The sequence below is a fragment of the Mustelus asterias genome, chromosome 13 (genome assembly GCF_964213995.1).
Source record: "Mustelus asterias chromosome 13, sMusAst1.hap1.1, whole genome shotgun sequence".
NCBI lineage: Eukaryota > Metazoa > Chordata > Chondrichthyes > Carcharhiniformes > Triakidae > Mustelus > Mustelus asterias.
Window position 1 is genome coordinate 15,822,916 of NC_135813.1, and position 27,572 is coordinate 15,850,487.

The following is a 27,572-nucleotide window of genomic DNA, read 5'->3' on the forward strand; positions in this document are numbered from 1 at the left end:
TCAATTAATTAAACAATTCTGGAATAAAAAGCTAGTACCAGTAATGGGAACCATGTAGTTAAAAACTCATCTGGTTCACTAACATCCTTTAGGGAAGGAAATTTGATCCCCTTACCATTCTGGCAAAGGTGACTCCAAACCCTCAGGTTGACTCTTAACTGCTCCCCAAAATGGACTAGCAAGCCACTCGTTTGTATATAAGATGGCGGGTGTCTCACCTTCTCGAGTAATTAGGGGTGAGTAGTAAATTATGGCCTTGGCAATAGTCTACCATATTCCATGAATAAATACAAAATAAAAGCAGGAGGTCAAGATCCGACACCACCTGGATAATTTTAATGAGCATCAGTATCCATTGAACCCTGACAGGCAACACCTAGAGCTTAGCCAGAGCTTCATTAAAAAAATAATGCTAGTTGAAATTGGTAGTTGTTATGATCTCATGGTATAATGCTAATCGTGGAGTTTGACTAATTGTTTGATATTGCAGTAAATTCATTGAATAATTAGAGCTTCTCAAAGTGAGAATTAAGTGAATAGTGGATGTGTGCGATAGAAGAAATTAATATTCAACCTTCCTAAATCAATCTGCTGTTGGAGCTCTCTCATTAATCGAGAAAAACATGTAAAATAGCCTGGGGCTGACCTTAATTTCTTGCTTACACACTTTTGTTCAGTCCCGATTATGCCCATCAGACCATTTTTATGCATAGTTGACTATGGTGATGCATTATAATATTGTGTGTGCATTAATAAGCATCCTGGGTTGCCCATATTGCATCCTCCTCTTATGAAAGTGTGTTAATTGCATTCACAGAGTCTACACTCAACCAGATCTTGTACTGACTTCAACAATATGAATATTATATGTGTATATTTAAAAAATCCAAGGTCTGCAGACCACAGACTAACTGAAATTGGTTTCCTCAAATGGTAGTTTGTAGCAGCCGCACATTCCCGCAGTTTGGAAAATGATGAGAATGGGCATTGCCTTGATGCCATTCTTGCCACGATCATGTGGCAGATGGTGAAAAAGCTCTATTCTTCATTATTTTCAACATGCTTTATGTGGAGCTATCAAATACAATTGCAATATTACACAGAATCATGTTGCATTATTTATTGTATTTTTTACCTTGTCAATGTATGGAAGACTATATCTCCCACCTCCATTTTGGTAAAATATTTGACAGTATTTTAGTGGAACTGTAGATCATATTCATATTTCATGTTTTTAAACTTAATATGAAGGCTGGCCCATTAAGCAGCATGACATTTTATTTAATTACAGGATGACGGATATGAAAGGAAATATTTTCAAATAAAAATTTCCTGCTATCTTTGAAATTACATTCATTCTTTTGTTGTCATTATGAAATGACACATTCAGCATTAGAAATCTATCCAACTAACCAAAGTGACGGTTGCTGTCTATAAAGCAATGTGCTGTACTCTCAACTCTGTGGGTTGTCTCTCCTGGAGGTGTTGATTGCCTTCCTAGAGTTGCATTTGTCTTCCAATACTTGGCCCAAGTGGCAATTATTCTTCAGTAACTATTTGTTTTTTGATCTCGGGCATCTCAGCTAAACCTGAGCTCGTCTTCACCTCATGGGCGGAACGGTGGCACAGTGGCTCGCACTGCTGCCTCACAGCACCAGGGAGCTGGGTTCAATTCCCGGCTTAGGTTGCTGTCTGTGCAGAGTCTGTACGTTCTCCCCGTTTCCTCCGAGTGCTCCGGTTTCCTCCCACAGTCCAAAATGCTGGTTGGGTGCATTGGCCATGCTAAATTCTCCCTTGGGGTACCTGAACAGGCGCTGGAGTGTGGCGACTGGGGGATTTTCACAGTAATTTCATTAATGTAAGCCTACTTGTGACTAATAAATGAAAATGAATTTATGTGTATATACATTTCTTTAAGCAGGAGTTCCTCAGGAGGAGGAACCTATACTATTCACTAGCCAAGGGCCTCTGCAGCCAGCTCTCTTTTCTGTCACCGCTCTCACTCCCAGGTGAGACCCATTAACTTACAGGATGAACCCAAAACCCTTATGATGTACATGACACATCGAATGTGGAAGCTGGGTTGCCTATGTTCATCATATTAGATGAAAACACTGTTCAAAGATTCATAATAGGAGCTTACTAACAGGTTATGTGGAAGACACACTGATACAAATCAAATTAAAATAATGCTGTAAAATTACTTTATCCTCTATGCAGGTAACAACTTCAACAGGCAGCAAGTGCTTTTCCTGCCGTTCAGTAGCAGAAAGAGATAAATGGATGGAAAATCTACGGCGCGCAGTACAGCCAAATAAGGTAAAAAAAAAAGCCTTGACTTTCACATTCAAATATATTGCTGCCTTTTAAAGATCAGTTTTGAGTAGTAAATAGTGTATTTTTAATAAGCTGTACAGAGCAGTTTTCCAGACTTTATCTTAGTGTTATATTTCAAACTGGTTTATGTATTTCCATGCAAGCGATAGGAACAGTGGTAAATAGTCAGTAACCCTTCTCCAACCATGCTGTGATTCTCCCTATTTCCCTGTTTTCTCACTGCTTTTTGCCAATATTGCTTCTGAATCCTGTGAAGTACTCAGAGATCTTTTACAGATGTAAATATTGTCATGCAAGTTATTGCTTCTCGAGGAAAAACATAGTTGGCAGCTAACATAAATAACTACCATTATGGTGGACCTTCCATTTTGGCTCTGATGAGTATAGAGCTATTTGGAGACGAGAGTTATACTGCTGGCTGTGCCTCATGTTACACTTTTTAACAGAGAAGCTGTACACATGCTTGTGTATTTTGGTTGTCTGGTGATTAGTATTTTATACTGGCCCAAATTTTGCATTAATAATGATGGCAAAACTGTCAATGTTCATCATCATTACTCTTCTGAAACTGATGCAACTTTTGGAATTTACACGTGCGGTTAAAGGTATAAATCCCCGAGTTGCTAGCAATTATTTTTATATTTCAGGATGTGCTATTGAGGTTCTGCCAGAATATAATCATTAAAAATCATTGAATTGATGAGAACTTCCACTCTTAGTGTTGTACAAATCTTTAGAAAAAGATGTTGAATGAGGTCGAACTAGATTTTTAATGCCATCTAAACAGCCTCACTGTTGTACAGTGTATTTTTAATTTGTTGGATGCCAAATATTTCCATTATACAGGTTGAGCATTCTTTATCTGTAAATCCGAAAGCCCATCACACAAGCCACAATATTTTTTGAACCTCATCGACCTTCAGTGCAGGAAGTTTAGTTGTTTGTCTGCACTGTTTACCTTGTGAGTTTTGTGGTGAGCATGTCAAAAAGAAAGATTTTCAGGTGCCCTGAAGCCATTCAGGGTAAAGCCAATTTATTTACTTTGGACTGGAGCTAGCCTCGGCTTCGGCTATTCTAATGTAAGATTATATGTGATATTGAAAAACAAAATTATTTGAAATCTAAAATGTGATTGGCCCTGAGTGTTTTGGATAAAGGATTCTTGACTTGTATCTGTAATAAGAAATTTCACACTTAACATTTTTTAAAGTTTGTTTATGATATTTTAGTTTCTACCTTAATCCCATATGTATATCCCAATCATTCATTTATTTCTTCAAGTGTAAAATATAAAAATCAAAGGGATTCGTAATGTTTACTTCCTTGTTTTACTGTCTTTGAGAATTGGTTGTTCATCATCCTGTTTGATGACAGCACTTTTGCTGGAGATCCCCTTGACATGACACAGATGAAGATGTTCATGCCAAAGGGATAGAGTCATTATGACACAGAAGAGTCATGAAGGCCCATCAAGTCCATGTAAGCTCGCTTTAGAGCAACGCAGTCAGTCCCATTCCCCCGCTCTATTTCTATAGCCCTGCAAGTTTATTTCTCTCAAGTGCCTTTCCAGTTTCCTTTTGAAATCGTTGATAATCACCACTTCAATCACCCTCATAGGCAATGAGTGCTCGGTCTTCACCACTTGCTGCATAAGTGATACATCTCATCTGTATCTCCTTACCAAAAGCGTAAAGCTGTGGCCCTTTGTTCTTGGGCCATGTGAGCTAGTGGAAGCAACTTGTCTTTGTCTAATCTATCTAAACCTGTCTTCATCTTGTACACCTGAATCAGGTCTCTCCTCAATCTTCTTTATCCAAGTAAAACAACCTTGTACCTAAATTATCTAATCTATGGAATCACTTGTGAAAATCTCCTCTGTACCTTTTCACGGACCCTCACCTAAAGTGTGTTTACCAGAACTGGACAAATTTGTTTTGGTCTAATCGGAATTTCATAAAAATTCAGCATTACCTTTGCTGCTTTTGTACTCATATCCTTGTTTATGAAGCCCAAGATCCCATATACTTTGTTAACCACTTTATCAGTATGTCCTTGCACCGTTATGCGCATGAACTCTCAAGCCTCCCTGCACACTTTAGAACTGTACCATTAAATCTACATTGCTTCTCCCTGTCTATTATGCCAAATGCGTCATTTCACACTTCTCTGTATTAAATTTCATCTCAAGTTCAGTGTTAGAATGTAGGTCTTGTACTAGTAATCAGGTGCAAAGAGCCAGGTGGTGTTAGACATATGGAACTGGGCCTGGGTTGTGAGACTTCTTCCTGGGTTGGGAGTCAGACAAGAGCTAAAGCTAGCCGCTGCGTGTTAGTTCCCCAGCTCCATCCTGCATCCGATCCATTTTTAAGGAGATGAGATCAGAAGGCGGCAAGGCTACCCACCCACAAGCCAATTCACTTCAATTAAAGAAGGCCAGTTGGAATTTGATCAGTTGTCTTCAAGGTTCAAGTGGCAGGTGATCTCCCAGTGGTAGACCAGGGTGCCGGCACTCCAGGTAGGCTTAGAGATTCTGCCTGCCTGCCCAGGTGTGCCCCGTAGAGTAATTCACTTCCTTTCCCACGAGTGGCCTGATTCCAAAAACAATATTTTAATTTAGATTTGAGAAAGCTTTAGCTTTAGGGCACCTCTATCTTGATGTCCTCTCAGGTACTTACCTTGCTACTGCAGCCTGCTGCTCTACTAAAGCTGGAAGACCTATAGTTGGCCTCTGAGCTTTGAGGGAAAGTGCAGTCAACCTCTCTCCAAGGCCACCTCTCATGATAATCACGACGAGTGCTTCTTTTCCCCTTGGCAGATTCACCACCCGAAAACATTCCTGAAAGCTGTTTCCTATTCCGGGAGGGAAAATCCAGCCCATGATCTCACACCTATAGTGTCAGTGTGTTCCACATTCAACGACTGCTGCACTATAAGTAGTAAAAATTTGCAAATACTGGAAATTTGAAACAAAGTCCAAAGGTGTGCGGGTTGGGCCCTGATGAATTGCCCCTTAGTGTCAGGGGGATTAGCAGGGTAAATGCAAGGGGTTGTGGGGATGGGGGATGGGGCCTGGGTGGGATTGTTGTCAGTGTAGGCTTGATGGGCCGAATGGCCTCCTTCACCACTGTGGGGATTCTATGAAAAGCAGACAACAGTGTTGATGGTTTTCTTTTTGCTGCATTATGTTGGTGTGCTTTGAAAAACATCCAAAACAGCTCCACGTCCGGGCAAAAGCAGAGGATTGACTGTGCTGTTAAATTGATTAAGTTCAGACAAACACATAATCAGTTCTGCAAGCCACCAATCACACAACATGTCATTAAGGGAAGATTAAGTCAGCCTGCATGTAACAGTAATCTGCCTTTCATTATTATATGATTTTGGATTTCAAAATTGTTTTAATTCTATAAAATTAATAAATTCCAATGATGTAATGCACAGGTTTTTTTTGTACACCTGGAAGGTTAGGTACAGACGGAACACATTTTACATGTTATGTTTGAAGTTTTGGGTCACATTTCAATTACCATAATAATGTACTCAGTTCAGTGATGAAGTAATAGTATGTGGATGTGGAATGGGTTACGTCCCTTGTTTTCCTATGTGGAAAGTGTGAAGCTTTTACAGAGCAGTTGGTCAACATTAGGAAATGCACAGTATAACATTTCTCTCAGTAGGGCAATTATAGCATGTTGACAGCAATGTACATTATTTACTGTGCTACACACACAACAGAATGTGTGGCCATGATGACCTTACCCTGTTGCCTGAAAGAAACTTGATTTGCAGTTCTGATGTGACAGTTCTATCCAAAAGTGATTTAGGTTGCACGCTGCACTTTATAGTCACTATTTTTGTTAAACTATGGTGGAGCTCAAAATGAAGGAGTTTCCTTATTATTTGTTTCAAATCCCCACCGGTTTCTCAACGTAAGCTGCGGAAGGCAGATTCTTGATAAACGCAGGCCTGCTGCCAAAGAACAGTTTCATAATTTGAATAAGTTCCTGAGGCTGCATCATGCAGAGCAAACCTGGACTGCAGCAGAAAGTAAATCCATTTAGGTATGAGCATAATCAGATGCTCAGCATGTTAAAGTGTACAAAGTAATTGGACCAATATGTCCACCCCCAGGGCTTGAATCCAAAAGTGAGTCGCTTGCTTCCTTCCAAGCAAATGTAGAGCTATTGATGAATTAGGCTGAAAACTTGCACAGAGTTGTCACTGAAGCTTGTAATAATGGACAGCAAAAATTCCAACGGTGCTAGCAGATAATTTTTAATGGCTTAACACCGCTCTTAAAATTGTCTTAAAATATTTTAAGAAGGCCCTAATTTAAATATATTTGACAACCCTAATGAGTCTTGCACTCAGATGCATGAGCAGACTGAAGGCTTCAGCTGCCGTCCCAATAAGATGATGCACCCATCTTGGCATTATCAGCCCAGTATTTACATTCCTAACTAGTGCCACTTCTTCACCAGATTCTTCTGTATATCTCTTTACCCTGCACCATCTGCTTCAACCACTGTTACAGAGATCTAACTTTCATCCTGATGACCAAATCTTTGCTTAATATAAAAATTGCAAAATAGTAGTGAGGCTGCACATTACCAGCTAAAAGTTCTAGATCATTCTGAATTTCAGACTGTAGAATTTTGTGTGTGCAGTGATTGTCCTCTGGCACTTCATCCAATTTATCATGTATGAGGTTTGACAGTTAATGTGATTGTGGTGACCCAGTGTCAATCAGATAGTAATCAGGACCAGGAGTTCTAGTGGAGAAAAACGTACTCTCTCAAGATATAATTCTGGGCTGAATGTATTCACTGTCTAGTGAAATACTGCAATCAGGAGTTTGATCTTTCTGTGTATTAGGTGATTTTTTTACAATTTATATTGTATTGATAAATGGCATAAATGTCCAATTAATCTTCCAAATTTCACCATGATACCAGTTCAAGCTTTTGGTTAAATAAAGGGGATAATTTTTCAAGTGCATTGTAGAAGTCCAGGAATCCTGTTGGGTGTTGGCACATTTTATAGAATAATTTATTCTTTCACGGGATGTGGCTGTTGCAAGGTCAGCATTTGTTACCCATCCCTAATTGCCCTGGAACTGAGTGGCTTGCAAGGCTATTTCAGGGGGCAGTTAAGAGTCAACCACATTGTTGTAGGTCTGGAATCACATGCAAACCAGACCTGAGTAAGGACAACAGATTTCCTTCCCTCAAAGGCATTGGTGAACCAGATGGATTTTTATGATAATAGCTGATAATATTGTGGTCACCATTACTGACACTAGCTTTATATTCCATATGTATTAATTGAATTTAAATTCCACCAGCTGTCATGATGACATTGGAATGCAGGTCCCGAGAACATTAGCCTAGGCTTGGGATCACCGGCCCAGTGACATTACCACTGCCCCATCATCTCTCTTTACTTGTAAGAAGCAATTCTATGATCCTAAACACATGGCCTCTACTCCTTTGAAAGAACAAGGGCAACAAATGAATAGAAACACCACCATCTGCAAGTTCCCCTCCAAGTCACACCATCCTGACTTGGAACGATATCTCCATTCCTTCACTGTTGCTCGGTCAAAATACTGGAACTCCCTTCCTAACAACACTCTGGATGTACCTACACCATATGAACCACAGCAGTTCAAGAAGGCAGCTCACCACCACCTTCTCGATGGCAATTAGGGGTTGGCAGTAAATGCTGGCCAAGACAGCGACACCCACATCCCATGAACAAATATTTTAAAAATCTAAAATATGCTGAAGAAATTTCCCACCACATAGAGTTTGCACTTTAATGTCAGTTAACTTAATTTTCAGTCGGTATTTTGGGTGCACCTATATTATAAAAGTGTACCCGATAATACAGGTACCTGATTCTTCTTCTGCTCTTGTACATGCAGAATAAAAGAACTATCTTATCTTGATTAGGTCTGCCTGTGGTTAGCATCTGATTCTCAATGGTGCTAGGGGGCTGATACAGCACTGCAGTCCTGAAACTCAATGAATGTCACTGAGAATCAAAATAATGCCTTTCACACAATGAGGGTACAAGAATAACAAACCTAAATAGAAGTAACAAAAACAGAAAATGTTGGAAAAACTCAGCAGGCCTGACAGCCTCTGTGGAGAGAAAATAGAGCCAATGTTTCGATCTAGATGACCCTTCATCAGAGCTGAAGACAAAGAAAATCAGTCAAGATACATACTACGAGAGTGGGATGGGGTAGAGGGGGAGGAAGTTTGGGGGACTGTAATTGGACAAAGGGAATGAAAGTAATGATGATAAAGACTGAGAAAGGTGCTAAGAGTGTCCATTAAGAGATTGGAATGTGTGAATGTTAGTACAAAGGTGTAGATTGTCAAAGGACAACCTGAGAAGTGTGGCGGTTGGCTCTGGTGGGGGGGCAGTGGTGGTTGGAGGACAAGATGAAGAGCAATATTTCAGAAGTGGAAAAATAAAAATAAGAATATGAAGTAATAAAAATGGATGAATAAGACTAAAAGAAGAAATGAAATAAAACGAATAGAAGGTGGAGGAGAGAGTTCATGCTCTAAAGTTGTTGAACTCGATGTTCAGTCTGGAAGGCTGTAAAGTGCCCAATCGAATGTTGAGGTGGGTTGCTAAGAAAAATGATCACTGTTTCACTAATGCTCTTTAGGGAACAAATCCAGCAACTGTACCTGGTCTTCATTCATCACATTTCATGTCTCCTGAAGTGGCTTTAGCAAGCTGTTCATTTTAGGAATGGACAACAACTATATCCTTGGAAATCCACATTTGGAGAGAGAATATTAGGTTGATTTAGAAATAACAACATAAGTATTGCCTGTAAAGGTGTTTCAGTAGACACTGCACAGGGGCATGCAAGTTGATTCTGAGTTCCTGATTTTTAATCTGTTAGGGTGCCAGACCACAACCCCAAGATATATTATGAAGCCAGATTAGACCCAACAATTTTCATATTTGGGCATAAATGTGCGGATGGGATGCCTCACCTCAGGAGTAACTCCAGTGACAAACTAGGGATCTTTTATTCAAGACAAGCTTTATTCATAACACAGTTGAAGTATGACTCTTAACAAAATGAAACAGTTTAATTTTTAACCGTTGAATAATCTTTAAACGTGAAAAGAAACAACTTAACTTCTAACTTATCATTATTTCAGTTGCAATTAAGAAATATTTCTCTTATAGACTTAAATGCCACTTTAAATATAGTTAGCTCTGACTTGGGTAACAGTCTTGGAGCTTTCAGAGAGAGAGAGACTCTTTTTAACAGTTCCAGTCACCAACTGCCCTTTTAAAATGAAAATAGAAACATAGAAAATAGCACAGGAGTAGGCCATTCAGCCCTTCGAGCCTGTTCCGCCATTCATTATGATCATGGTTGATTGTCAAATTCAATACCCTGATCCCACCTTCCTCCCATATCCCTTTCCTGTTTTTTCAGCTACAAGCCTAGATCTTCCCATTGACCTAATGTCACATGACTCTATCAATTTAGTCTAAAATCCCAGGAGAACTTACGTAAAGTGCAATAACTCTACAAAGTACCATATTTCTAGCTAAAATGAGTTAGCATTCTGCTTTCCCAGCATCTACTGCTTTCCCACCAGACAAACTGACTACTTGTAGAAAAACACTGAATCTTAAAGATTAATTATATTAATAGCACGGTACCATCACAAACGATGCTGCTCCAAGGATGTGTTGACTCCGGACAGTTTCCAGGTACCTGTCTGCAGGCTGCTATCATGTGCCCTCTAGTGAAGGTTCCCACTTATCCTCTCAGCTGTAGGTATGCACCGGGAGGATTGGGAAAATTTTAAGGAGCAATATTTACACAAAAAGATATCTTCTATTTTCTCTGTCAGGAGCAGAATAAACGTTTCATCCATTCATATGTAAATTACTGCCAGTTACCGAGATGATTAATCAGGGAATGCAAAATGTGCATGGTTCATTTTACTTTGAAATTAAGAGTAATGTCCGGAAGTAAGTTATTAATAAAAGTGGGAGTTATGTTCCAAATTGACTATTATTGCTAAGTACAGTGATTCAATTGACGGTAGATCTCCAAACATATGTCAGTTTTAATGATACGAAGAAGAAATTCTAGCTATGAATAAATTAGAATTGTGGTCAAAAGACCAAGGAACAGATTATTGGAGATTCAACAGAATTATTGTTATTCCTTTTGTGTGTCATTTTAGGATAACAGTAGACGAGTGGAGAATCTGCTCAAACTGTGGATTATTGAAGCCAAGGATCTGCCAGCCAAGAAAAAGTACTTCTGTGAACTCTGCCTTGATGACACACTGTACGCACGGACTACCTGCAAGCTGAAAACCGACAATGTTTTCTGGGGAGAGCACTTTGAGTTCAGTAATCTACCCGCAGTAAGAAACATTACAGTGCACTTGTACAAAGAGACTGATAAAAAGAAAAAGAAAGATAAGAACAACTATGTGGGTCTGGTGAACATCCCGATAGCGACTGTGACGGGGCGACAGTTCCTGGAGAAGTGGTATCCTGTGAGCATGCCCAATCCAAGCAAGGGCAAGTCAGTGGGACCGATGATTAGAATCAAAGCTCGCTATCAGAGCATGAGTATTCTCCCAATGGAGCTCTACAAGGAGTTTGCTGAGTACATTACAAATAACTATATGCTGCTGTGCTCCGTGTTGGAGCCTGTATTGAGCGTTAAGAGTAAGGAGGAGATGGCTTGTGCATTGGTGCACATTCTGCAAAGCACTGGGAAGGCCAAGGTAAGTGTTGCAGACTTTAACTTCAGCCTTTTAATTGATCACAACTTTACCCTTCGAGTAACCGAACAAGTGAGAGTTTACTTAAACAACCGTTTTAATGCAAGCATAGCAAGGACCCTGGGAAGCTATAGTTCACATCCCTGTAGCTAGCCAGAGTGGCATATTCCAAGATACAAGGGCAATTAAAGTTTTCAAAATCGATTACAAGTAATTAGCATAAACCAATCACAATCACTTTACGCTCGCTTCATTATAATATCCAATCAGCGAGAAATCTTCATCGTACACCTCGTTTCTGTATCTGTGGATTACCTCTGTTTTCCGTTCACAGATGTCTGATTTATGTGCTTTGCCAGACTAATGGCCTTGGTGTCTGTCCCTGAAGGCTTTTATAAGAAGACCTTTGTTTTTCAGCCTGTGAGATTTTTAAACTTGTGTGACCATTAACGCTTTCAGTAAGCATCAAGGTTAAGACATTAAAAATTTTAAAACATTAGATAGCACACTTGAACATGTTCTTCTGTTCCAGCATGATGTTCATGGGCGATGAAAGGGTTAAACTACGGCATTGGTTTGTTTTCCAGAATCTGTGTTTAAGGGTTCTGCTGAAAATACTCCATTGTGTTCCTACGGCCCAGTAGATGCACAAATTGGATTTGTGATGCAATTGGAAGGGAAATATATCTGAATAGGTATTTTTGTTGATCAGTTGCCAATTCATATTTCAAGAGGGAGTAGAAGAAAGTAAAATATAAATAAAGAAAAAAGATTAAAATGATAGAAATCTGAATGATTGTATTTGGGGGAAATATATCACAAAAGAAAATTATTTCCTTTTGTTTTTCTTCTTCAGTCATTCAAATATGCCCAAGAAACATTTGCACTCTTTTAAGAACTGAATTCTCTTTCTTTTCTTTGTCACAAGGGGCTGGGTGCTGAAGGGGCAGTATTTTCAAAACTCGCCACTCCATTTTCTAGCTCTTATCCAGGCACGGACTGCAGCCATGCCACCAAGATGGCCTCAGGAAGTCACATGACAGTCTCCTGAGGAATCAGTGTAAGCAGCTGTGCAGCCTTATTAGACTATATAAGCCGAATGCTGAGTCCTGCTAAAAGAGGAAGCCTTGGGGAGAAAACTAGGAAAGTGTTTGACTCCTGTGTGGGTTGCCTGCTGGGTACAAATTCTTTGTGTGCTTCGAGGACAATGAACCCAAATTAGAATTTGACTGGATGAGAACCCCCTCCGTAACCAGAACCTTGTCCATTTATACAACTATGAACCTGGCTACATGGCTTCACGTGGGTTAATTAATAAGTCCAAACGATAAACAATTTATTAATTAACCCACGTGGCCAGGCGTTAATAAGGGGTTGTTGTGACTGAACCCTGACTATATCGTTGCCTGACCCCTTGCAACATCACATTCCCTTGTTCTAGATTAAATAACTCTGGAGTAGCACCAGCTCAGTTACATATCTAACGCCATTGCTCTCATGGTCAAAGTAATTTCACCCATTTAAAACTTCCAGTAGTTTCTCTGCTGTTGCAATGGAAGAATACTCAAAGTACCATAATAATGTGGTTACAGATTGGACAGTTTGAAGGTTGGGTGTAATGGAGATAAATCGTTTTACTCTACCTACATTGTGAGAATTTATTCAGAGACATTATTTCACAAATTTTTGCATGCATCTACAGTTCTTTTAGTTTTACATCAGTTTCCCTCTCTATCCATAGCACAACATTGGGCTGTAATGTTTACTGAGATTTAAGTTAATGGAGGGGGGGGAACAATGACTTAGTTGATGCTGCAGTTCATTGTGTTTCCAGAATGCAGATCCCAGATTCACAATGAAGATTACAGATAACACTGGAAATATGGGTTGTATTGTATTCAGTGTAGTTTTGAACATTTACTGTGCTCCTAGAAAATGCAAGATCAACACATAATTTGAAGGGAACTAACGGAACAAAATAAAGGAATCAAATTTTAAAAATTACATCTTGTGACCAATTCTATTATTGGATTTTACTTTGCACTAGTTATTAATAGTAGCAATATTGTCTGGAATTTTAAATAATGCGAATGAAATGGGTTCCATTTAATGAAGTTATTAATAGTGCCATTTAAAATGATTTGCTCAGCAATAGTGCCAACACCAGATAGACAGTATGAAGAAAGGTTTTACAAAGCTGAACAAGTAAAAGGTCTGGATCAGGTGGAGGAGATTAAAGCTGTGGTATGACATATCCCTGTTCATAATATAACATATTATGAAGAGTCTACACAGATTTCTATATTAGTTTTTATTAATCAAAGTTTAGGTATATCCAGCTAGCTGGGAATCATTAATATTCTTACTGAAGGATGATTTGCAAATTTCTAGACTAAATGCAGCAGAGTCCCTGAGCTTCACATGAGTTTCCAAACATTCCGATGTTCCAACCCTTCTAACATCTTTCAATAATTGCTGCAAACACAGTGGGTGAGCTGCTGTCAGGATCCTTTGCTCAGGATCCAGCTAATGTAATATGTGTGAGAGGGATCCAGAATCCAAGTAACCATCCAGTTTCCTATTGAAATGTCTTTCTTGAGAAGTGTTCAGAAAACGGTGGGGGAACAGTGGCCTTCCTTTCCATTAAACCTGCCCCATCAGGGCATGATGCAGCCAATCAACTCGCACCTCTCCCCACCCCACCTCTGATTAGCCAATCTCATAAAAGGATGCTTGAACACATGATCTAGGCTGCAGTACTTTGGAAGTGCTGCATTGTCAGGAATGCAGTCTCTTCGATAAGATATTTTACAGGAGTTTCATTTTCCTGCTCGAATAGACGTAAAAGATCCCATGATGCTTCTTCAAAAAAGAGCAAACAATTTTCTCAATATTCATCCTCCACCAATCCCACCAAAAATAGATTAACTGATCATTTATCTCATTGCTCTTTTTGGAACCTTGCTTTGGGCACATTTTATTGCCCATTTGGCTACATAACTGCAGCTACCTTTTTTTAAAAAATGAATTCACTAACCGTGAAGCCCTTTGGAATGGCTTTAGTGAGATGGATGTTATACACATACAAGTTCATTCTCTATGAATATTGCTGAAAAGTGAGACATGTTGCCAAAGCATTTTTCCATCAGGTCAAACACAAACATTATCTGGGAGCTTGGGGAACCTGTTGCATTCTCTTTGACAAAGCTGTGGCCAATCAAAGTTGACTGCCAACCAGTCAGCGCCCTTTTTTCCTGTGGCGTGAATCATTGTGGTTGTTTGAAATTTGGCATTCTTGAGATTGTCCCAATGAGTACAAGATGTAAAGCTTCAACAGTATTGTTTTCAGCAGTATTCCAAATACTCAACAACCTCTGCACCAATCATAAGTTCCACAAAAAAAGACAATGCCTGATACGCTTTCAAGCCAGAACTTTGAATTGAGAAATTTCACTATACTTTAAGTTCTTCAGTGGTTACAACATTGTGTTTATAAAGCATTCTAAAGCCATTGTTAATCTGAACAAAGAGATGTGATTGATATGTTAGACAATGACTCAACCAGTTTCCTTTTTTTTCCTCCAAGGCATTTAATGCTGTTTGGTGATAATCTGGTTAACAAATGTCTGTATATACACTGAGAACTAAATGGGGGCAATGGATAGGGGTGATGAAGTTTAAGCTTGTATAACTTGGCTTTAAATTACCTTCAAAGCCTCATATTCCCCATCATATTATAGCAAGAACAGCTTGATTGTCAGTATTACTGCTCTCATTTTAAATTTGAAATGGAAAATAGCTGAGCCAATGGAGCATTTATTATCAGTCTCTTGGACATATGAAGTAATGAGTGCTTATTGCCATTGATTGTTCACCTATTATTTGGATATACATTTAATTGCTCTTGATCACTCAAATAACAGAACTTGCTTAGCGGTAAGTAATTTTGTTTTAAACTGCACTGGGGAAAATATATTGAGTAATTATAACTTGTCGTAAGACAAGTGGTATTGAAGTAAATCGTTCAGTCTAAAACTATATGGTAAGAAAGTTACTGAATGTACAGATACTCTATTTTAACAGTTCTAATCAAAGGGAAGTTACCTGCATTAAATTAGTTGCTGTATTTCTCATGCCGAGGCAGCTTTCTGCATGTTACTACAAGCCCTGGGAATTAGGACAATATAGCTACGCAGTTCTGCCTCTCAACATTCTGTATTCAAATCCTTCTAATCTGTTTCCAACATTTTCATTGTACTCGGGCCAAGTCACCGTTGTGGAAGTCTGACTTTGGTCGCTGATTATTGCCTTCTATCTTGCTTCCTTCACTGATTTTGAGATTGTTGAACATTCAGTTCTTTTCTCCATCATCTCTCTTAATTGGTACTATACCATCCAGTTTCGATTCCTATTTCTCCCACTGCAATCACTTAATCTCTAACACATTCCCTTTGACTGATGTGCCTAGTGCTCCATACTCAATCCTGTTTATCATATATATGCTAACATTTCATAACATTATCCATAAATATGGAATTAACTTTCATGATATCCAGCCTCCACAATTGATTTCAAGGCCATTACAGTTGCGACTGACTGACTCTGCCATTAAAGCCTGAATTAGAAGTTTATTCCCAAAGCTGCTATCCTCTAGTTTCTGCCAACACATGCAATCCTCTGACATCAGTTCTGAAACTGTTCCTCGTTGTCCATTCACACTGAATGAAGTTGTAGCACCTGTACTTGAATTAACATCTAATTAACCTACAACAAATGTAGTCAGTTTGTAAAATGCATTTATATATGAGGAAGTCCCCTGCCTTTCTTTATCACTGAAATATTAATCTGTGCCTTTGTCATCGTCAGGCTACCTGAGCGCTTAAGTTCAAGATTGTTGTGTGCTTCATTGTGTCCTCCTATTACCCTTTTCCATGTCAAGCTCAAGGACCCTTTGATCTTAACATCCTTGTCCTTGTTTAGAATCTCTTCCATGGCTCCACCCTTCCTAAATAAGTGATCTCCTCCAGTTATAGTTCCCACCACACATCTCCTTACTCCTTTAATTCACCACTTACTCCTCCACAGTATTGGCTCGTTCAGTCCTGTTGAAAAACGCCTGGCCTGCCCTGAGATTATCGACCTGAATCACTCTGCCCTGGAATTATCAACTTGAATCAGCACTTACCTCCGTACTTCTCTCTTTAAAAGCCTCCTTTTTAAAAAAAAAACCCTTCTTCTTCAATTGTGCAGCTAGTCCCTCACCACCTGTAAAACTCTCATCCCCTCAACATCCTGGAGACAGTCTTACATGTGAGATGCAATAAGCAACCAGAAAGAAAATGAAGAAATTATTAAAGTTCTTAAAATAATGGAAGAAATGGGGAAAAATACTAGAAGGAAAGAAACTAATTCAGGAGTAGCTTAAGTGGAAGTGTTTTCAGAATCAGGAAATCAGCTTTGTGCTTCAGGTTGTTGAGTGAAATTGACTGTGTGTTAGGGTGGTGTGGATTACACTTATTTAAGAAGGGAACAATACTGATTTTGAGAATTCAAGGAGCTGGAGAAGAATAAGCATAGACCTATGGCCAGGTGATGGATAGGATTTATGTTTTGGGTAATTAAGCTGTTGCAGATGATTACTAACGTGCCTGATATCTGACTGATATTTTAGTCAAGCAGCTTTTTTTGAATTCTTCACTTAAGATCCCACTCACCTGTATCAAAAGAATGTGATAAAAGTCACTCTTCTAGGATGGAAGTGACTGAATCTTTAAGACAGTGGGATCATCTATTCTGCATGCCTTGTCTCATTTATGAATTTGCCATAGCTCCCAAGGTGAGTACAACATGCAAAACCTACCTGGCATAGTGCTGTGCTGCTCCTGATGCACTGTACGCTAGCCTGCCTGGGCAGACCAGTTACTGCACTCCATCTCCATGCCAAGCTGGTCTTCATAGCACCATGCTGCTGGACCCTCCTGTGTCACCAACTCAGATCAGCACTGTGCCTGGGGTTGGGGAGCACAGGAATCTCCTTGCACAAACACCCTAAAAAGGTCGGGCTGCAGTGCTTTGTGAAGTCACTGTTGTCCATAGTCCTCTTAGGAAATGAGCACTTTGTCAAGGCTACCATTTAATTTCAGGGACTGGCAGGCAGGAGTCAGAGGGTGCAGAGATTCCCGCTGTGAAATGAAAATAAGTCATAGATGATAGGCAGTCCAGGAGTACATGGATCTCAGTCTGAAGTCAGGGAAAAGAGAGAGTGCAAAAAAGCAGTGGCCATACAGCAGGTACAATCATCAGAAGCATGGTTTTTCCCAGCTGCAAGGAGGGGCAAGGACTGTGTCCGTCAAAAGAAAAATGCACAGCTTGGTGTGCCAGGTTGACCCACAGCCCATGTCTGGTGTGGCGGGCTCTGTATTGGGCTGCAGAGGGTATCTGAACCTGTAGATAGGGAACACTAAATACAGGGGGTGGTGTGTGAAGCTGTCAATGGGAGGGGAAAGTGGGAGCCCCTGTAAGTGACAGTGCACACATCCTCTACATGGGGTGGATACATGTCCATGTGAGACATGGGCACCATGCCATTGATGGGCTTGGGGGGGTGGGTGTGTCAGTGTCCACCACCACCACCACAATAGGATTCACTATTAGCCAAGGAGACTGGAACAGGTCCATCTCTACCTGTACATCGCGAGGTTTCAGATGAATCGGAAGCACACGGACAGTGAGGGAAGGAGGGTCAAACTCCATCCTGTAGTAAAGATGCAGCACTACCATCTCATGTAAAATGGAGTCTTCCAAAATCAAAAGTAAGATTGGTTTTGCCTAGAAGGGGTATGATGAATTGTGGAAGGAGCCTTTGGGGCTCCTTTTTGCAATGCACTCACTTGTTGGTATTGCTACAGTGGAGAGGGTCCAGGTCAATTACACAGGACGCAGAGCCTGTAGCTCAGGAAGCAAGAGCGAGCCAGATTTCTAATTTTGAGGGAGGTCAAGGTGCTTTGACCCCATGTAACCTGCACCCTGAACGTGCCCACCAGTGTGTGTGGCCATGGAGTGCATGAGTGCAAATCCAGCGGGACCTGCTGGACCAAGGCCTTCATGGTGGTTCCTATAGTGGCCTTGAGGTTATTACATGTTGCAGACACGTCATCAGACAGAACATGGAGTGACTGCCTCCATCGTGCAATCTATTTTGAAGAGTGACTGCCGAAGTTCTGCCCAATGTTTTGCTGCCTCCCTTTGCATCTCCACCAGTGAACCGGCAGCTCCTTCCAGAAGCTCATCTGTCTGGGACGGAGCAGGTGGATGACCAACAGCCTGCCGAGTGCCAGGACTGTGCCTGCCTCCGACTGCTGCAGGAACATGTCTATGAGGTGTTCTTCTGAAAGTGACTCAGCAGAGATCTAAACTAGGTTGCTGCGGGAAGCCAAGCTCTGTATCACCACAGGAACAATCCAGGTCCTCACCAGTGAGTTCTGCAGCAGCCTCCTCGAACTCCGTGAGGCCAATGATCTTGCCGTCCCTGAGTTTGGGCTCACTCTCACTTGTTTGCAGCTTTGGCCTGTGTAGGGACAAAAGAAAGAGATGTGATGAGAGGATATGGAGCAGTGGGTGAGTGAAATGCATGTCCCCTGTGGGTGGTGAGCCCTCCACAGAAGGGTCAGAGAATGCAGTTGGAGCAACAAGATAAATGGTGGTGTTGTAAAAGTTTTGTTGAGAGTGAGTGTTGATTTGTGTCACGCAGCCCACTAATGGACGTGAGATGTGAACAGAGTAGCCATTTGACTACATGATGCCATGCTGACAGTTTGATAGTGGAGGGAGCTGGGAGAGGACTTACCCTGGCGGAGTGGATGAGATCATTCAGCCTCTTCCTGCGCTGGATGGTGCTTTGTGGGTGGGTGACAGTCGCACTGGCCTCCTGAACAGTGACTCACAGCCTGGAGAAGTGAGGTTGGTGTGCTTCTATGAGCCATACCTCGTAAAGGGCGTGCTGTTCCCCCGATAAAGACCTCAAGGGCCTGACACTGAAATCCAGTGCTGCCACCTTCTTGAGGCCTTTTCCCTTTGGGTTCCGGACATTTTGGAGGGTCTGGTGATGATAGGTGGGCTGGAGAGAGTGATTAGTGGGTGCTGAACTGGTATTTAAAAATGGCGCCAGGACTTTCAAACGCATCAGTTGAGGGCGGGCAGACAAATGAGCTGTCAATCCACCAGGTGAGTCGGAGGGGAACTCACCTGTGTATAATTAATGAGATTCTGAGCACTGAATCTGGTGCAGGTTCTGCATGACAGGCACTGACATAGCTGCCCACCACAGAATAGAAGAACTCTGCTCCTTGTTTCTGATATTTCACAATAACACTTGCATTACAAAAACACCTCTTCATCAGAAAATGTCTTGCAGGTGCAACTTTTCTTGATTTATAGATATGAACAGCATATTTTCTAATCAAAAGTGTATTATTTTCACTTGGTTAAGTCAGAATGTCAACAGAAAATGACATTTATATTATGGCAGCAACGGAGCGCTTGAGCAATTCAACAGAGTTAGTTAGAGAGTAAAGAGATTTTGGGTGAATAGGGACTGGAGGAAGTTCAATGATTGACATAATCAGGCACATACTGTGAAAGGGGTGAATTTTCTGTGCCAAATGCCCATTTCTGATTCCAAATTTTCCTACTGAAAAACTTCAGGATAGAAATTCATCTCGAATGGTGATGCAAAAGGGATCGATTTGGTGTATTGGGTCGACCCCCTTTATCTGCTTTGACTGCAATGGAGCTGAATATCAAGCTCTGCCTTACCAGTGACTGATTCAATATCATCTGCTTTGCAGCAGCAGGCTGGGTGAATTTCTCCTTCGTGAAATCAGTTCTGTAAAATGTTGTGAAACTTGCATATATGTAATGGTTTCTCGCTGCTCAGCCAGGCCTCCTTACCTCTACTAGAAATCCAAGAGTTATTGTATCCCTGTGCTTCTGGTTTCTCCTCAAACAATATTTCAATTTTAAATCCTCAAAACTTGTTTTCAGACCCCTCCCAAGGCCTGACCCCTTCCCCATCAATTTAACATCATCCAGCCCCATGGCTCTCCAACATATGTGAGCTCATCCAATTCAAGCCTCTTGACCATTTTAGTTGGTTCACTGTTGGTAGCCATGCCTTCAGCTTCCCTTAACTTTGATTTGTTTGCCAAATCTCTTAGCCTCTATTTCTATTTCCTCCTTTAAGATGGGCCTTAAAGCCCACCTCTTTCACCAAGCATTTGCCCATCTGCCCTAATTTCACCAAGTATGTCAAATTTTGCTTGATGTGTCTGTGGACGTTTTATTGCTTTGAAGGTGTTATATAAATGGAAGTCTTCGTTGTTGTATCTCTGTACCCCTGAATTCGAATTGTCCACACTGAACTATGTGGTCAGTCAGTCCCTTCTGTCTATAGAAAGTTTACTCCCAGAGACTAGCAATTGAAACGTAACACTAGTCGTCATTTGCTGAACAAGGCTGTTTGAATGTATGCATTAGCTTATGAGAAAGCTCTGGGCTTGCCCTTAGCTACTGCAGTAACACATTATCTGAACCTTTATGTGCTGTTTCCAACCACGAAACACAATGCCGACTAGACATAGGTCCTCGTTATGGCAACTGTGTTCTGTTGTTGTGCCACCTAATGTGAGATTTTTCCTAAATTGCTGCAGGGCCTATTCCTTCTAGCTAGAGGTTAATAGAGTATTGTTTTTCTAGTGGGAAGTGTATGGAGGTGTATCACTGTGCTACAGAGACTTGGAATAGACTTAGGTGTGCCCCAGTGACATAGCATCAGGCAGAAAGTCTGTCTGTTACATTTCTTTTCAATAAAAGTACAGGTATAAATAGAACAGCGCTTTGGAAAAGATATTGAGCTTATCCTCCTCCTGTGGCCAGTAAGTGATTTCCAGTTAAAATATCAACAAATGGCAGTGTAAACAGAGCATCCTAATGGGAGCGTTCCCTCTTTGCCATGGTATTTAATATCATAAAATATTAGGTGCCATTTGTTTTATCCAAAAGTAGCTAAGCCCAATTCATTCCAGAGTTCTTGAAGAATAGGTGTGCAACGACGGGAAGCTGTAACTACTCTCGCGCTGCAATCCAATTGCCCAATAACAATTAAAATAAAACCACCTTTTCTGTTCTCGCTGCTATTGAAGCAGACCCACTAACACTCTGGCAGTTGTAAATATCTGGAAAATTTTGAAAATGTGAAGAACAAGCTTTCATTTATGTAAGAAAGTAGTTAGTAATGCTCCTGATCCAGGGTGGAACGTAAGGCTGCAACACTGCTCCTCCATTCTGTCTTATGCTGTGGTCGCCCCATGTAAGCCCCATCTTCTCCAGTTCAGTCACCACAGTCCTACCTACACCATGATGAAATTAAGATGCCGATGGCAAACTTTTTGTTCAGCCATATTTCCAGTATCTTCTCTCATAAGATATTAGAACTTTTCACCTTCATCTTGACCTTTGCAGAAGCAGTTTCTGCTTCTCTCTAATGTCCTTACGAACATATCTGTCCTTATTCCTGATACCTGGAATGCTACCATTATTTTATCTCGCAAAAAGGGAGAAACTCTTCAGTGTAAATATATTAGAGTTGAACTGAAACTACAGTCAAATTTAAGTGACATAAATGCGATAATTTGCAGTTAGTATTCTAAGTCTGATAATTAACAAATGTGTCACCTTTATATGCTACAGATGATTTAATTTTATCATTCATGTTTTTGCGACTAATGCATTTCCAAGATCTCTGCTTGAACCTTTTTTAGAGACTGACATTTATCCACTCATATTATCACAAGAAAGTGTCCTTCCACCGAGACAGACAAGGACAGTGGGCACAGGGGAGCACCATCAACATCACCTCCAAATCACATTGCATTCCAGACTTGAAAATGTATGATTGTAGGGTCAAAATCTTGGAATTCCTTAGCTAATAACTCTGTGGTAGTACCTACACCACATGACTGCAGCAGTCCAAAGTGGTGGCTCACCACCACTTTCTCAATGTTGACCTTGCCAGCAACACACACATCCCATGAATGAAATTTAAAAAGTGTTATACATGTGCATCAAAACACTGAATTTCAAGCATTTTGATCCACGTGTGAAATATAAGGGTAGAAATTTTGTGATGTTGTAGAATGTTTCTGGACATAGAATCAGAACTAAAGTTTTGTAGCTCTGTCTGACTGGTACTGGCGTTTAGCAAGACTGCGTGAGAACAATTTTTGTTCTTATGTTACAATTTAATTCAATATAGCAGTAATTCCTTTTACTACTATAAGCCTGGTTTTGATTATGGACCTAACAAATAATTTGCTGATCTTCGAATACTTTTAGCACAATTTTGCATTTGGGGCAGCATGGTGGCATAGTGGTTAGCACTGCTGCCTCACAGCGCCAGGGACCCCGGATTAATTCCAACCTCGGTTGACTGTCTGTGTGGAGTTTGCACGTTCTCCCTGTGTCTGCGTGTGTTTCCTCCGGGTGCTCCGGTTTCCTCCCACAGCCCAAAGATGTGCAGGTTAGATTGATTGGCCATGCTACATTAACTCTAGTGTCAGGGGGATTAGCAGGGTAAATATGAGGGGTTACAGGAATAGAGTCTGGGTGGGATTATGGTCAGTTTAGGTAGAAATCATAATCTGAAAACATTGACTTAGGGTATTGATCAATATGTGTCTTGCCTTGACAAAGTGTAAGTTTGGTCCAATATCAGAGTAGATGAGTTCCTGACCTCAGTTATTTCATCAGAGTTGGATGTTAAACAGAGCCCAAGAGGCTCCCCAAGCGTAAGGGGCAAAGGTTGCAGTAACCCCATCCTCCACTTGGTGTTTCAGCAGCTTTAATAATAGGGATTAAAGAAATTTGTTTATGAACAAATATTTCTACAACCTGCAACCTTAATCTAAACAGGTGATTACATTTGTTTTTTTATTTGGTTTATAATGTAGGCTAAAATTTTGCGAATTACTATCCAGGCACCAATAGTTTGTACTGCACAACATTGACGTAGAAATATTATTACTCAAAGGACTACTATTAAGTAGATCTTGTCCATCATTTTCAAATTAAATACATTTGATTGGCCTGCCAAGATATAACCCTGCTAGCAGTTGTGAGATGCTGAATGAAAGCTTTAATTTTTAGTACGTAACCTAGGGAAAAATCTAATTACAGGTTACCATTCCCCCCCCCCTTACATTTCACGCTTACATTTCATGCTGTTACTGCAAAATATCATGAAATAATCTATTTTCATATCTTCATAAAAAATATTCATTAATCTGCTTAGTGTGAATCTCGCACTCAGGTTTGAGAAATTACATATTATGGGAGGATCAGATAATATAATTTGAATGTCATATGCTCAATTCTGTGAGTAGTTCATTTTATGCCCCATAGCTATTCAGTCTCCGTGCCATTAAAATATGCTGTCCATCAGTAATTATGATGTTCATCTAGTCTAGCAACTTATTAAGTGGATTCATAAAATATTTCATGAAGACAGATGAAAAGATCCCTAGTAAGGAAGAGGGAAGGAGAATATTCAAATGTGGAAATGAGTATGTTTAGAAACGGACAAAAATGAGTCAGTCGGTGGTGAGGTCAGTTGCTGCTAATTAGGGGAGACTGAATATATCTGCAGGTTTTGAAAAGTAAAAACTCAGTGGAACCACAAGGTTAAAGTATTAATGCTCACCCTGCCAGCCCAAATGTTAATTGACTGTGTATTAATCGCATGATATCCGGAATAGTAATTGGGTGCAGAAACATACTATTTCAACAAAATAAACTATTGCATTATTATTTCTGGTCTTTCAGAAGGACCCAAATCAATCTTATGTAACAAATTTTCAATCAAAAATAGAAAGGCACGATTGTTAAAGACTTTCCTAAATTGTTCGTAGAACATGCAGACCCTTTAATGGCATCTGCGTTCTTCAACCTAGTGTCAACACCAACTCATTTTTAAAGTGCGCTGTTTCTGCCAAGATTTTTGTTTGGTTACTGTCAATGTTGGCATTAATATTAAGCAAGATCACAATGCAATTAAAATACTCATTATATGGTTTTGTGTAGTTTCGTGAATCAAAACCATTAGTGCATATCTCATTTCTTTTTGAGTTGAAGTTTGGTGGATAAAATGTTAAGTGCAACTAATCTTTCTCCAAAAAACCTGAGTAATAATATCTGCCAAAAAGGTTGTAGCAACCACATGCCGCAATCAAAAAGGCAAATGAAATGTTGGCCTTTTTCACAAAGGAGTTGGAATGTAAAGGGGACCAACTATTGCATTAGTTGTGTGAAACCTGAATTCAGTTCTGGACACCACAGCTCGAGAAGGATATATTTGCCTTGGAGATTTACCAGGCTACTATCGGGGCTAAGTTATGAGTACAAGTATTGCGTATAGAAGATTGAGGGACAATGTAATGCAGGTATTTAAAATGATGAAAGGGTTCCATGAGAGAAAATAAGACAAAAAAGAGAACTATTTTCTGGTGGTTGAATCCAGAACAAGAAGGCATAGCTAAAGCCATTCAGAAATGAAATTTGGAAATTTATCTTTACACAAACAATAGTAATCCTAGTAGTCACTCTCCCGAAAGGCTGTGGAAGTTGGATTAATATGGAGCAAAGGCAGGTAAATGGGTTGTGGTGCATGTCAGCCACAATTTAATTGAATGGTGGAACAGGCTCAAGGGGATTAATTGCCTACTCCTGCTCCTATATTTCTAAATAACTCATTTACTGTGCCTGAAAGGAACAAATTGTGATTCAAGTACTATATGGTTTAAGGTATCATATTCATTAATCAACTTAAGAAGCTTCTCAACCACAGCCTAGGGTTAATTTTTAAGATTTGTTTTCTTGCAAAGTTGGAGCTGCCATTATGATGACAGATTTCATTGTCAGTTATGGTTTTGTTAATTGGAATATCTGTAAATTATATCTAAATATCAAGTGTAATAAAATTAGTTTATTTCTTTAGTTTCTGATCTGAAAAAAACTTTAGGTATTTATTTGCTGTAAAAACTTGATAAAATTTTGATTTCTGTGCTGTTCTTCACGAGTAGAAAGATATCTCACAGTACTTCACAGGTTCAATTAAAAATAGTGAACATTAATCAGCATTGAAGGTGCAAGTTGCAAAAATTGGCGTCAAACAGCAGTCAAAAAGAAGTTTGAGGATATTTTTGATGGTCATGATTAGGAAGGAGTTTGAAGGCATGGGGCTGAAATAGCAATGATTAATGTTGGAACAGAGGAAGTGAGGGAGGAAAGTTTAACCCAGTGTAAGGAGCAGAGGGTAAGTGGAGGAAAGAGGGCACCAGAGATGTCAGACTGAAAGGGATCACTGAGGTAGGTTGGGTCAAGAGGATTGTGAGATTTTAAAGCGAAGTCATGGAGCATAAAAGCAGTGGAGCTGGGCAAGGATGGTGCTGATAGGAATGCAGGAGTTTCTGCAGGTGAAAACTTGAGGCGAACGTGTTCCAAATCTTGGGGGATGTCGGGAAGAAAGTTCAGAACCCATTGGAGAACTTGGCCAAAGCCTATTTTAGAACACCCATTTTCCACCTAGCCACCACGCTTGACAATGACTCAGACTCAAACCTATAAGTAAATGTGGAATAATATATTTTTATAGGTGAGGTGATATAGGAGCTGAGAGACCTGGAATATATGTACAAGTCATTGAAGGTACAGGGCACATTGAGAGCGTTGTTAATTGGCAAATGGGGTCCTGAACTTTATAAATAGGGGCATAAAGTACAAAACCTTTATAAAACACTGGTTTAGCATCAACTGATATATTTTGTCCAATTCTGGGCACCATAGTTTAGGAAGGATCTTTGTTGGTATATCTTCACACCCACACAGTTTTTTACTCTTTGGGGAATGGTGGAGAAAGTGCTGGAAGGATTCCTGAGCTGATTATCAGCCCGTTGAACCACATTGAATTCTCCTTGCATGGCCACCAAGTCATGGAGTTGGACTCAATCCCGGAGCTTCTTGTCCAGCAATAGGGATGCTACCACTGTGCCAAAAGGCCTCCGAGGAAGGATGTGAAGACATTAGAGTGGGTGCAGAAAAGACTTGCGACAATGGTTCTAAGGATAAATGTGGCAAATGTCAGGAACTCTGGATAACGAGGGATATGAGCCTTGTCAAAAAGAAAAATGAAGCATTTGTAAAGTCTAAAAGGCTTAGGACAGATGAAGCCCTGAAAGAATATAAAGAAAGTAGGAAGGAACTTAAGGCAGGAGTTAGGAGGGCTAAAAGGGGTCATGAAAAGTCCTTGGCAAACCGGATTAAGGAAAGTCCTAAGGCATTTTATACGTATGTAAAGAGCAAGAGGGTAGCCAGGGAAGGGTTGGTCCACTCAAAGATAGTGGAGGGAAATGGGTGAGATGCTAAATGAATACTTTGCCTCAGTATTCACTAAAGAGAAGGACTTGGTGGATGAGGAATCTAGTGTAGGGTATGTAGATATTCTGGGTCGTGTTGATATCAAAGAGGAGATGTTCGGTGTCTTACAAAGCATTAAAGTAGATAAGTCTCCCGGGCCTGATAGGATCAACCCCAGAATACTGAGGGAGGAAATTGCTGGGGCTTTGACAGAAATCTTTGTATCCTCATTGACTACAGGTGACATTCCAGAGGACTGGAGAGTAGCCAATGTTGTTCCATTGTTTAAGAAGGGCAGCAGGGATAATCCAGGAAATTATAGGCTGGTCCCAAAAGAGAAAATGCTGGAAAATCTCAGTCGGTCTGGTAGCACCTGTAAGGAGAGAAAAGAGCTGACGTTTTGAATCCAGATAACCCTTGTCAAAACAACATATAATTAATAATTATTTTATTAATTATAGGCTGGTGATCCTTGCGTTAGTGGTAGGGAAATTATTGGAAAAGATTCTTAGGGACAGGATTTACTCACATTTCAAATCAAATGGACTTTTTAGTGATACAGTAAGAAGTCTCACAACACCAGGTTAAAGTCCAACAGGTTTATTTTGTAAATGTAAATGGCTTTACTAAATGGAAGTCATGATGTGGAGATGCCGGCGTTGGACTGGGGTAAACACAGTAAGAAGTTTAACAACACCAGGTTAAAGTCCAACAGGTTTATTTGGTAGCAAAAGCCACACAAGCTTTCGAGGCTCTGAGCCCCTTCTTCAGGTGAGTGGGAATTCTGTTCACAAACAGAACTTATAAGACACAGACTCAATTTACATGAATAATGGTTGGAATGCGAATACTTACAACTAATCCAGTCTTTAAGAAACAAAACAATGGGAGTGGAGAGAGCATCAAGACAGGCTAAAAAGATGTGTATTGTCTCCAGACAAGACAGCCAGTGAAACTCTGCAGGTCCACGCAACTGTG

At 40.3% G+C, this 27,572-nt stretch overlaps 1 protein-coding gene across 4 annotated transcripts in view; it reads left to right on the forward strand.

The window, feature by feature from the left end:
* Positions 1-27,572, forward strand: part of LOC144502464 (disabled homolog 2-interacting protein-like) — a 398,032-nt gene that overhangs the window by 293,438 nt on the left and 77,022 nt on the right. For all 4 annotated transcript variants that reach the window (XM_078226399.1, XM_078226400.1, XM_078226401.1 and 1 more), the window contains 2 exons: positions 2,221-2,319; positions 10,578-11,132. In XM_078226399.1, the coding sequence (XP_078082525.1) occupies positions 2,221-2,319; positions 10,578-11,132 (654 nt within the window). The remainder of the gene's footprint in view (positions 1-2,220; positions 2,320-10,577; positions 11,133-27,572) is intronic.